Source organism: Pagrus pagrus, assembly GCF_965226575.1.
Source record: "Pagrus pagrus genome assembly, chromosome: 9".
Lineage (NCBI taxonomy): Eukaryota > Metazoa > Chordata > Actinopteri > Spariformes > Sparidae > Pagrus > Pagrus pagrus.
Window position 1 is genome coordinate 27,420,435 of NC_140193.1, and position 13,225 is coordinate 27,433,659.

A 13,225-nucleotide genomic window follows, 5' to 3' on the forward strand; every position below is an offset into this window, starting at 1 on the left:
AAACATGTTCAACAAGACAACTGATACAGAGATGTTTGTCTTTATATGTTTGAAACCTCTCCTCTTATTTCTAATTCTAACGTTGAACATGTAAACTTACACTGATTCCAAATCAATCTCAAATAAAAAATCTTTCCACAAGACATCAGCACATATTATATCCTTGGTGTTGGATTCAACTTGAGTTCTTAAAGGTTAGTCATGACCAAAAAGACGAAATTTAAATTTGATTTATTTTTCTGCCATGATACCATCCCCTATCTTAGTATTGTCCAGAGGGATTTTGATAGTTGCATAATCTGTATGAGTAGGGAAACAATAAAATATAAACACCGGCAGATAACTAGCTGGTGTTGAAATAAAATGAAAAACAAATGATGATTTTTAATGAGTGCTACAGTAAAGATATCAAGCTATTTTAACAAGCTTCAACTTTCTGAGTAGACAACAAACTTGACAGAGCAGATGTCTTAACTCCCTATTTGGTACTTAACCAGCGCTACACGGATTTAAATAGTTGTGTCTTGTCAGTGTTGTGTCTTGTCAGCTATACAGGGCTATGACTTGCTCCAGTCAGAAGCACATCACAAAAGTTGACAGCGTGTCTCGCAGGAACGCCAGCTATCAGATGCTAGGCAGCTCCTGCCATGGGAAATGCCCACCCAGTGGCTTGAAAGCTTTCAGCGTCTGCACAAATATGTCCAAAAATGTTTTTCTCCTCTTTTGGAAAATGGGAAAATGTTGACAGTAACTGCAGTATCATTATATTTGACAAAGTCCATACAGCAAAAAAAGTTTCCTTCTGTGTTCAGTGACTATTTGAATGAGATACAAAGAGAGCAAGAGAGAAAAAATGTTCCTGACTGTTGAACAATTTGACTCTCAATGTCACAGTAATGCCTGAAAACAAACAAACAGAAAACAGGCCGATCTTTGCCTGTTAGTTTCATTTTCAACATGTCAACAAGACAAGATTAGATTAAATGTTTGGATGCTGCTCTGCCTGTGTGAATACAACGTGACGTCCAGTAATGTTTTTGGCCTGAACAAACCCTTGAAGGCACTGGCAAGCACATCAACGAACCATTTCATTCTTTTGATGGTCTATTTTTTTGGCTGATGCAGCGGTTTGTAAAGACTGCATTTTCTTCTTCTGGTAGTATAGTGCCAACATTATCTACCCTTTATTTCTGCCAATGGGGGGTCCCTCAATCAAATCAAAACAAAAGACATATGTAGTCCGGGATCATGGGAGTTGATGTCTTTATTGTTAAATAACCACCATTGCTAATGGGAATCTTTCTAAGTGACTCAGACAGAAATATTATTAGATAAGGTTTTGTTTTATTCACTTATTGTTTAGTCACGTTCCTGACTTTCTTCCTCACTCTTTAACATGTCATCTGATGTTTCCTCGAAATTTTTGGTAACATGCGACTAAATGAAGTCCATCATTGGCTTGATTAAACCCTTGAATTTCTCTGGGTTGGAACACTGTTGGAATCATTTGGGATAATGATTCCCAAATGATAAGTACACAACTCAACAAAATATATAAGAAAGGTTCAGTAGTTTTGAGACATTTATAGCAAGAGTCTAATATTTTTAAAGCTAATTATCTTACTCAGGATGTGATACAAAGAGTCAACCAGCTACAGACAAATAATCTGCAGTTGTATGATTGTTGGGACATGATTACTTCATCTCATAATATAAAAAAGGGATTTTTAACCTTCAGTGGCACCTTTGCCTCATTATCTCTGATTTGCAAGAATGATCTACATTCAAGGGTATTTTTGCTCTGATCCGTGGCTCAGACCAGAGGCTTAAAGGATAACTACCGTTTTTTACAACCTGGACCTTATTTCTGGCAAAATATATGATCACTTACTCACCCAGATAACTTTGGTGTCATTCGGCGTCGTTCGGACGAAATTAGATCCAGTGTAGCGGCGATATATCCATATAATGGGAGAGACGGGGCAGCGACACACAGCCTCTATATAACGCATTATCTGCCACGAAACTAGTTAATTTCATCAATATTTTGTTATGAAATGCTAGCGCTATTCCCCTCTGAGTCCGGGCTCGTCCGTTATCAACATCCGGGGTCAAACTAGCAGTAGCAGCTACAGGTAAACAAGCCGCGCTGTCGCGGGTGCGCGCGCAGCTCAGAGACGACATCTTCCAGGTCAGAGGTAGTAGATCAGCCTACAGACCCCGGATGTTGACAATAGACGAGCCCGGACTCAGAGGCTAATAGCGCTAGCATTTCATAACAAAATATTGATGAAATGAACTAGTTTCGTGGCAGATAATGCGTTATATAGAGGCTGTGTGTCGCTGCCCCGTCTCTCCCATTATATGGATATCTCGCCGCTACACTGGATCTAATTTCGTCCGAACGACGCCGAATGACACCAAAGTTATCTGGGTGAGTAAATGACCATATGTTTTGCCAGAAATAAGGTCCAGGTTGTAAAAAACGGTACTTATCCTTTAAGACCAAATACACACAGCAACATGCATTAGATCAATAAATATGTCAGGTGGTCTGGTGTATGTGCAAAGAGACACACGCAGACACACTGATGCACTCACACTCAAAACTATATTTCATGACTCAAACGCAAAAAGAAAGACTCTCTCCCCGACTCACACACATAAAGAGAAACAAATAGAAAACATCCGTCATCACCTGCCCAGTCATGCAGCTCGCCAGCTAACCATCCATCTGTTAATGTACTTATCCATCCATCAATCAATCCGCCCTCCCTCCATCTTCCATCCATTTATTATGCCGTGCTTTTGGCCCAAAGTCTGTGCACTTACAAGTACATCAGTCTGACTGCCAAGCCACTGCCAAGCCACATATCCATCCATTAATGAGCCCCACCATTTATCCAACCATCCATGAGTGCTCTCCATTTGTTTTGTCGACAAGTAAAACAAATAAAACAGAGATTTCATCTCGCCAGATCACAGCAGTTGTTAAAAAAAAAAAAAAAAATCAGTATTTTGCTTCAAGAGTTGCACCATCTCCTCTTTTGTTTTCTCATCTGAGTAAAGTCTATTGCCCAAGACTATTGCCCATTTCCCATTTACTTGGCAGTGTTGTGAGATTGAACAGACTTAATATGGCACCCTCTGAGGTAGCAACTCATTCCCCCGGACAAATAAAAACAACACTATATATGCAATTGTAAACAGATTTCATCTTTTCATTTCCTTTCACCCAACTTAAGAATAAACCCAAGCAGATAGTCATTTCTGCTCGATGGGTAAAAAACACTGTGCTTCGTTTTAAAAAATACTTCTAAGGCAAGCGTGCCCACAAAAAGGAATGTTTTTATATCCACAATATTTTAATATTCTGTTGGAATGTTGTGATAACGAACTGCGATCCTCTTCATATCTGTCACCCAGCATCTGAGTCTCTGTTAAACGTTTCTCAGGTTCAAAACTCTCCCTGCTGAAATGCTGAAAAATAAATAAAAGGGAATATCTAATATTCCCTTATGAGTACTAGGATGATATCTTGAGATATCCCAAGTATTAAAAGAAAAGTACACACATCCAGACTGCACGTATGAAAGAAAATGTTGCTTATTCTGATTAAGTATTTGGAAGATGAATCAAAGGATTGCTATGAAGCTGTAGGTGAGGCCAAACTCAGCAAAGTCATGAAAAGAAAATCTGTGACATCAGTTTATTATTTATCATGTCAGGAGGCCCAGACCCAGAGTTACAAGATCTGATGTACTCAGAGTCTCTATTTACAATTCTACTATATTCTAAAAACGGATTTTGACACATCCAATTACACGTAGTATTTAAGGATATATCTCACTTAATACAATTTTCACACCTGTAGACTGAAGCAGTACTTTCTGCTCCTCTTGTCATCACAAACAATCAACAAATTCTGGGGGTGACACGCAGCAAAGGGCCACAGGTCGGATTCAAACCCTGAGCTGCTGCAGCGAGGAGACAGCCTCTGTACATGAGGGGCATGCTCTACCGCCTGAGCTACTGGGGCGCCTCTAAATTGCACTTTTGCACAGATCCAGGGCTGCTAATTTTGTCCTCTTTCACTTTTACTCAAAACCTGAAAGGAAGGAATCTTTTACCAGCTACCAAAAACTCTTCATATGTACATAAACATTCTTTAGACAGAAAGGGAACTGTGAACTGTGAACCTTTAACAAAAGTTCAACTAGGTTTTACATGTTTGCTTCGGCATCATCTCAACGTGACCACAATTCCACTGGTTGTTCGGCCATCACCATATGTCAAGCTGAGAGAAATACTAAATGATTGTAGGTGTAGCTAACCGACACATGTGGTGTCTCACCTGCTTTAATTATTAATTTGGTCAAGACAACTTTAAGTGGAAGAGGCAGCTTTCAGAGCAAGAATAGTGTGCCACCTCACATCTAACTCCGCTCAGTGAGCTGTTAATTTCCCCGGGCACACTGCCAAAATGTAATCAATATAACCGGGAATACTGTGTTACCCCTCTTCTATCTTCTCTACTCGTTTCAATTTGTTCTCATTAAAGAAGATCCATTCTACTCCTTTCTCCTTCACTTAGTGCTGATTCCTCCTGTTTCTCTTCATAGCACTTAGATTACATGATCTTCTGAAGCCCACAAGAATATTTGGACACTTCCCTAAAGTGGCTGCTTGCAGAGCAGTGATCCAGGTGTATTCTTTAAATTAAATCTAAAAAAACGAAAATGCATTCACAACTGAATTTTTTTCTTTTTTTTCTGTTAAATGTTTGAAAAGGTCTTTCAAACCATAAAAGGCCTTAAAAGTGCAGGCAAAACTCTTAGTTATTAACCACTTGTATGTACTTGTGTCAGCACTTTAATGTGAGGTTGTGATTAAATGCCAAAGTGACTGCTGAATAAAACATTTTGATGCAAACCCTGCTGTTTGCTGCTCTTGTCCATCTAAACCAAACTGTGCACTTACGTTGACCCCAGCGGCCCGTGCGGGGATTCAGGTAGTTTGGGTAGAGCCCGTTGGGTCTGTCCATTTTGGCTAGCAGCTTCCGGATGTGCATCACCTGTGATCAACACCAGAAACAGTGGAACTTTTAAAAAACATTTACCTTTTCAAAAAGGCTTTCTATTTGGTATCACATAGCGAAGAAAGCATGAAGACTAGTGTTGTCAAAAGTATCCAAATATCAATAAATACTTGAAATAGTTTCTCATTTTTTGCAGTACCCATACTCCCGTACTAGCTGCGTGTTTTTGCCCTCCTCTCTGACAGCGAAGTTGACACATGCACCACCTTAGTGCTTACACAGTCCCTCCTCCTCAGAAGCAAATTAACTTAGATGCTGCTGTACCTAACTGTCTCTTAATATACATGTGATAATGTGTGCCCCTGATGTTGGGTCAATTTTTTCCCTTGGTATTGATTATAGTATTGAGTACATTTTTGACATTTTTCAAGGTATTGTATAGAAGTTAGAAATTCCAATATCACGACAACACTAATGCAGACACGCTACAGCAGTGCACATGTAAGCAAATCCAGACACAACACACACAAACAGTAATACCTTCTGGTAGTAGGCAGGGTTCCCTGTCAGGTAGGTGAGGTGAACAAACTCCATGTGGAGAGTCCCAAACTCAGCCAGGATGCTGCTGCCAGCTGACGCCCAGCCCCAGTTACGACCAACACCGCTGGAGGAGGCGTGAGGAGAGGTGGAGGGATGGTGAGGACAGAGAGAGAAGACAAGAGGAAAGAGAAGAGAGTTGATTATGGAGGGTGAGGGATTGATGTGATGCACAGAGTAAGATGAGAGGGAGAGAGTGGGTTGGACAAAAAAAGCAAAGATTATAATTCTGTACAGCTGATGTGAAAGAATAGTAAAAGTTTTAACTGGTCCATAGAACAAAATGACTATGGGCCTACAGGGTTTTCAATACAGACGATGACTCAACACTTTTATTGTAAGGCTATAAAATTTGTGTCTGTTAACACTCTATTTTTAGTCTAAATTTGAATAAAATATGAGCGTCTAGCTGAGGATATATCACAATTTGTAGTAATTTACATGTATTAATCACTTTTTTGGCCGTATGCGAGCAGACTGTAACGTGACATTTACATTTTAACAAGTAGTTTAATGCTGCTGGACAGTGGGTTTATTTAATCCACTAACATAAACTATCGACCAGCTTCCAACACAACACAGAAGCTCCACAGAGCCCCTATAAATAAATAAGTAATCATGGTGATTACAACTATAAGTCATTTTTGGCGTGACTTTCTGGTCACGATGTAAAGATGATTTAATCTCTGCAAGTAACAGCCTAAATATGCCCTAAAACGCAAAAGGAATTCTCTTCATATGTAAGACAAGTAAGATTCTGGTGCTCTTAATAACGACACAAAACCAGAAAATATATTTTCAATCTTGTAACACACAGCAGTGTCGGAGTTGGATTGATTGCAGCTAGTGCAACAGGTTCACTACGTGCACTCACAGCAGGTAAAATGACATTTACACATGACCAGATGTGACACAGGAGGCATCCTGCACTGCTTCCATTTTACATGAGCGCATAATAGGTGTGTATTTGTGTGTGAGGAGGAGGTGTGTGTGTGTGAAGCACCTTGTTTGTCTGATCAAGCATAAAAAGACAGATGTGTTTTGTGTTTAGATTAAATTCCTGTGTGTACTATTATTCCTGGGGGTGTCTGTGATGTAGGAACATGTGCAGCTGCATTTTCTCCGCTGTGTGTTTGTCTAGAGGTAGATAAAGACAAAACACAGTGTTCACTCTCTAACAAATTAGAATTATCTTGTGAATGAGGCCCTGGCTTATACAACACAAATCTCCAACAGCCTGGCAACACATATAACAAGACACTGATCACACACACACACCAAGCCAGGGTGCTTAACAACAAAGTATCCCGCAGGTCGATACAGCCATTTTATTTCATTTCATTGCTTCATTCAAAGTAAATTGATAGAGAAGCGAGGAACAGTGGAAGAGGACAGTAAAAAAGGGGCACACATACATGCAGGCAAACACAGACACACACACACATGCACACACTCTCTTCAAAGATACAATGAAATGACAAAAAGGTAGTAGAAACCAATAAGAGGAACAAAGAGGGTTGGAAATGTGAAAATGTTAGGGTAATGTTACACTTCAGTCCGAGGTTACTACAGAAAAGTGGACCACTGCTACGAGCTGCAGGCTAACAGGGTGACTACAGCCTTATAAAAGTTCAATTTAACACTTTGTTAAGACTTTTTTGCGGCGTGTTCACAGAGCCCTGCTCATACAGCTGTATTCAAACTGATGAGACTCCTTTTCAGGTTGAAGTCGATTGGGCATAGGTGACCAAATTATGTGTTGGTAAGAATGATGGAGGTGTTAGTTGTCCTGGCCTCACTGTGCAGTTTGTACATGCCCACACGGTCCTGTGAAGAGGGCTAATCAGGCAGCAAAAGTGAAAAACACCTGTGTGGGTAGACTGTGGATGTGCTGGAGCTTTAAAGTATGCCAGGGTCACCTGGGACTACTGCGGTTTTAAATTAATTCAGGACTCAAACATAACATTTAACAACATTAAAAGTTCCAGGTCTCGCTGATAATATGATAAAACGAAGGATGTGAAGGACCTGTACAATCCCTTGTTAACATTGTGGATCTCTGCTATAACTCCACTGTGTGTTTAATTGTAAAGGCCAGGGTATTCTTGATCACCGCTGAGAGCAAACGAGTGAGTGTGAGAACTTTTTCATCGTTGTTGTTGTGTAGGAGACTCAGGTCTAAAACTTTTAAATTAAATTAACGTTATGGAGATTTTGATCTCTAGTAACTCTGTGGAGTTGTTCCTCTCACAGCAGGTCCTGTTTTGTTTGTCTCATGCAGGCACAAGAGGACGCACATGATGGGAGACATGATACATAGTCCTGCAAATGATTTCGCACTATTCTACTGCAGGTGGCTGTAACGTGCAAAGAAAACACAACAATGTGCCTGCAACGGCAGGAAAGAATAAGACTAAGAGTTAGTAAACTGGGTTGTAAACAATGCTGGGTTAAAATACTTTCTAAAAATCTGCTTTGGAAATGTTTTGGGACGAAGGAAATGCATTAAAGACTTTTGTTAGAGTTCAAGGATGCACACGCTGTGTTATGGGGAGTAAGACAAATCAGAGTCCGTCAAGATGGAAAAGGATCAAGAAAACAGCCCAGATCACAGGACAAATTACTCTTCAAAAGCTCTCTATGGACCTTCTCTGTTGTGTTGGAAGCCGGTCGTTAGTTTATGTTAGCCAACTCCATTTCTAAACTAACGTTAGCTACTAGCGGAGAGAGGCACTGAGATGAGGCACTTCAGAACGTGAAAAAGTCACATCATTTGGACTGTTGCGGAAAAATACTTCACAAAGAAATCCACAGTCCAGCAGCATTAAACAACTTTAACACATCGTCCACAGGCTTGTATAGAATGAGATCATGTGTATGTGGAAGCGGAAGCGGTTTTGAATTGATGGACCTACAAAGAATAATCATTTGAGTTTCTCCCAGGTCTAACCAAGCAACTGAGCAAGTTCAAGTTTGTGACTAGTTGGTGAACATGGTGGAACATTTAGCAGCTAACAAGCCAGATACTTCCTCAGGAGCTGGTAGAGACTAAACATGAACCAGGTAGTCGAAAACACAACTACTAAATAACGATGTTGTTCTGTATCTGCTGGGCGTGTTAATAAACTGTTTGCTAACAAGTTCACCAGATCAATACAAGGTGTCGTCAGTGATGTGTTCACAGCTAGTTTCCACTGCCCATAAGTGGCCAAAAAATCAGCTATTGCAGGTTTAGAATTTGACATCTTTCTTGGAACATCACAAGGAGGAAAGGGTAAAGATTAAAAAAAAAAAAAAACTAAAACGGACACAGCATTTGTGCAAGGAACAATCTGTCAATCAAGTCCCACCAGAGCTTCTTCAAGGCTGCTCGGTCAACTGTAAGTGATATTGAGTGGCACGTCTCACTTTATATTCATGTCAGGCCAGCTACTGGAGGAAAGGGGGTGGTTTTCACTGGTAGTGTCACTGACCTCTTAAGGTTGACCATGGCCCAGGGGATTCCTGTGGGGGTGTTAAAGGCAGGGAGCAGCTTCTCAGCGAGCTGAACCGCCTTCAGCTTGAATACCTGGAGAGAAAGAGAGGATGGGAGAAAGAGAGAGGTTTAATTTTAAGATTAATTACCTTTTATTGTGTTCACTTGGCATATTCTGCAGTCCATCAACTTCCCCTGGTTAATATTCATCTCAAACAGCTGACAGGTACAATCATAAAACAAGCCAACAAGAAAAACAAACGCAGTGTGAAGGGAAATAATGCAGAGTGAGATGTTGGGAGACAAACGATTGCTAAACGATGGCCACAAAGTGTCGGAGCCGTACAGATTTATAGAGGAGACTGGCAGGCTAATATATGCAAAACCTCCCTTCAAACTGTGCTGCAGTAATATGAAATGTTGCAGAATACCGCTGAGATGTCTACAAGAAAAGCTTGGAGGTCAAACGACACTGACTAAGCAGAGTGAGATACCAAAGTACACAGTCAGAGTTGGATTTCCATTATCACGACTGGCGTCTAATTTACACCGACTGATGGAGAGAACTGGACATGTGTTCGTTTTGAGATTACACAAGTTCCTGCACTCGTCTGACAGATGAAGGCCCGGAAATATCTGCTGCAGTCTTTGTTCTTTTCTCAGCGTGCCAATCAAAGAGATAAAAGGAAACTAAGGTTATTCTGCAGCTGAACTCACTGTGTATGAGTATCATGCTGGGAGATGTAACTGTGGATGTGTGTCTTATGTGCAGGTAAAACTGCACAGAAGGCACAAAACTCACAATTACATTCAAAGAAAACAGCAAATAAACAAAATAAACACAGTTCACTAGTGAGGGACTATGTTTTACTTATTTGAATGTAGCCGTACCAGAGAACAAGAGCTCAGACATCATGAGTACCAAGGCTTTGGTACCACAACAGATGTTCTTCCATTCGCTCACATGACTATCAAAGAACACTTATGTAACATGCACGACTCCGGGCTCCAGATGAACTTTTTCCACTAGTATCACTGGTGCTCCCTGCAGAACAGAGTCCCAGTCCCAGCACAAAGTTTAGAAGGACCACTTAAAACGCACTTATTTTTCCATCTTCCTGGTAAATGCTTTGGTAACAAATACACAATTTACAGAAAAAACAATGTTTTGTTTTATCTTAAAGGAAAAAGTCATAAAGTGAAGTCGTGCTTTAAGAAAGTCATTTTCAATGACTTTATAAAAATCAGATATTATAAAAACCATCAACTAATAACAAATAGTTTAAACTAAATGTCCCCTTTCTTTTACGCAGGCTTTATTGTCACATGTATTAGTTCATTTTTAGATTCCTCGTGATGTGGAAGTTTTCCCAAGCGTCCCACTGAAACCAAATAACAGATATCAGGGTCATACACACCCCTGGAGGTAACTGCTATTACTGCTGTGTACAGTGACACTTTGTATTTGTATAATAAGATGTGTGATTTGGTGAAAGCCATTTGTTGTAAAATAGATCGGACAACTACAGATTAAAGTTTTGCAGAGTATTAATGTAATAATCTTTAGAAGAGAAAGCGAGAGAGGGGAAAGAGAGAGGCAGCACTCTCTCTCTCTCACTACAGTTTTAGAAGGGCCGGAGAGAGACTGAAGTGCCATGGGGCCAGACATTTAAATTCCTTATGTCTGAACTGTAAATCCAGGAATTAAAAATGCGTTAACAATACACTTTATTTTTTCTCCGCTTTATTCGTTTTTTAAATCTAAAAAGAATTGTTGTGTAGACAAAAATACATATTTTTCATCATAAAAGTAGGTTGTCAGGTTGATTTCCCTGTGCTTAAACAGATAAAATGAGAGAATGAAATATGAAAATGTTTGTGCTTGACAACACACATAACTAATGAATGGGAAAATAGCCTACTAATACAATGATCAAAGGGCCAGAATGAAGTTGTTACAGGTCTGCTATACAGCTATCTGCTTTATGAGTTAAGTGTGTGAATTGCAGACTGGATTCAGAGACAGAGACAAACAGAGTGACAGTTAACTCAAATGAACAGGTCCAATATTAGTTGAACATGTATCCGTAGACCTTTTATAAGCTACATCTCACATATCTGCAAGTCGAACTAGTGATCTTAGTTAAGAAATGCAGTTGCACTGTTGCATAATGTGACTACATTTTTGCAGTCTGGAGCACTGACAGTTATTACCACCAAGTTCATACACAGGGAGCAGAGAGGTATCAATAGCTGAATTTTCATTTGAGGGACACATTTAGTTAAATATATTAGCCTCATGAAGTCGTCACATCTACTCACTTAAACAAACCAATTATTCACAGCATGAACTGCAAAACATTAATGAGAGTTAACTAAACATGCACAGCAGGACATGGATTGAAAGCTGCATTGTGGTTTCCGAGCGCTGACACATAAACACCACTCACACACACAAAAACATGGACCATGTGGAGAAGAAAATCATAATCCAGGTTTAACAATTAACAGAAGTGGTGCAGAGACTTAAAACATAACTCACTCATGGAGCTGACAATAAAAAGCAGAAAATAATATATTATGTTCCAGTCTTCCAAAACGACAAAAATATAGTGTTCAAGCTGACTATCTTCTAAATACCATACTACCACCAGCTGTGGGATTGCTATCAAAGATGCTGGGTGATCTACCTCATAATGTAATTGCATGGCTAGCTACACTTGATCCAAGTTGTCAGAAAAGTCCTGAAAAAACACTGAAAAGCAAATGGCTCAAGACTGTCAGCCCTCGCCTTTTATATGATTTATAATGTATATTTTACTTGTGAAGGACAGATAAAAGCTGGAGCTGTACGACTTGCAGACAGCAGTCAGGCAAAGCAGAGACAAGCACTTGAACACGGGGCAGACGGACGCTGATTCATCAACACAATCTGTCAGGGCTGAGCAGTTTTATAGAGAGACCAGATCTATGGAAAATTCCTGCTGTCTCGCTAAGTAAGAGAGAGCAGTAACACATGCTGGTGTTTGCAGAATACTTAAGCAGCCTGTGGGAGATCTTACAGAGGACTCGGAGGTCAAACTGTGGAGTTTAACATGGATACATCCAGACACAGACAAGAGGAGGGTGGGAGAGAACAATGCAGTCCAACAGATGTACAGATTGGCCTGTATATGAGGAGGAAATGAAGCACATGAATGGGAAGGGGGACTTTGGACAGGATCAAAGAGAGACTATGGCTGGGCTGTAATAAATCATGACCACTTGCAAGACTATCATTGTTAAGCAACCTTTAAAATATTCAAGTCATCCTTTACAGTAATGCAACGTCCAGCTGAAAGTAGAGGCCAAGCATCCACTTTAATAATCAGTATAGGCACAGGGCTGCTCATTACTTCATCTGCTCTTGCCTGCCTTTAGAGCTTCTTAAGAAGACCCCAGTATGTCTGCAGACCGCTGCCTTACTAAGGTAAGCTACCTGGCTATTGATAGGAACCGAACACAAATAGTGAGTCCGTTTGGTCCTCTCTCATGTCTTCACCTCAGACTGACAATGTACATGTAGAGTTTTGAAGAAGGCATCTGTTTGTTATTACTATGTGTGTGTGTCCCTCCAGTCATCATAAACCCCTTCATTGATTAGTAGCCTGTCTGCTGGCCACACTGAGGCCCTTAACAATCTCCATTGCATTGTATTGGCAATCCTGCTGCTGATGTCATCAAGCAGGGACCAGGTCCAAACCACCCGTCAGAGGACGCAACCAGTCGTCTTGACAGATAAAACTCTACAGCTTATGATAATCATCTTTCTCCACCGCTTCCATCTACAGGGAGGGATGAAGAAGCAAACAGGCCCTCTAAAGAAACATGAGTGGTATTGTTTATGGTCAAAGGAAGTAAGCCTGCTGAGAGCAGGATAGAGAGTCTGATTAATTAGTGCCTGTACATTTTCCTTTTGTATGTATATGACTATGGGGCATTTTACACTTGAGACAAATTGTGTTCTGCCTGTTTTAACTTGTGCAGCCAAACTTGGTGTTCAGCATCTGGTGTGAACAGACTCTGAGGACATGCAACTGCATGCTGCCAACTACACCACGAAAATGTACGTACAT

The 13,225-nt window shown here is 40.3% G+C and overlaps 1 protein-coding gene across 3 annotated transcripts in view; it reads right to left on the bottom strand.

The window, feature by feature from the left end:
* The window catches only part of man1a2 (mannosidase, alpha, class 1A, member 2), a 141,108-nt gene that overhangs the window by 25,549 nt on the left and 102,334 nt on the right, over nt 1-13,225 (bottom strand). For all 3 annotated transcript variants that reach the window (XM_084361748.1, XM_084361749.1, XM_084361750.1), the window contains exons 7-9: nt 9,109-9,203; nt 5,579-5,702; nt 4,981-5,074 (exon numbers count right to left, since the gene is read on the bottom strand). In XM_084361748.1, the coding sequence (XP_084217874.1) occupies nt 4,981-5,074; nt 5,579-5,702; nt 9,109-9,203 (313 nt within the window). The remainder of the gene's footprint in view (nt 1-4,980; nt 5,075-5,578; nt 5,703-9,108; nt 9,204-13,225) is intronic.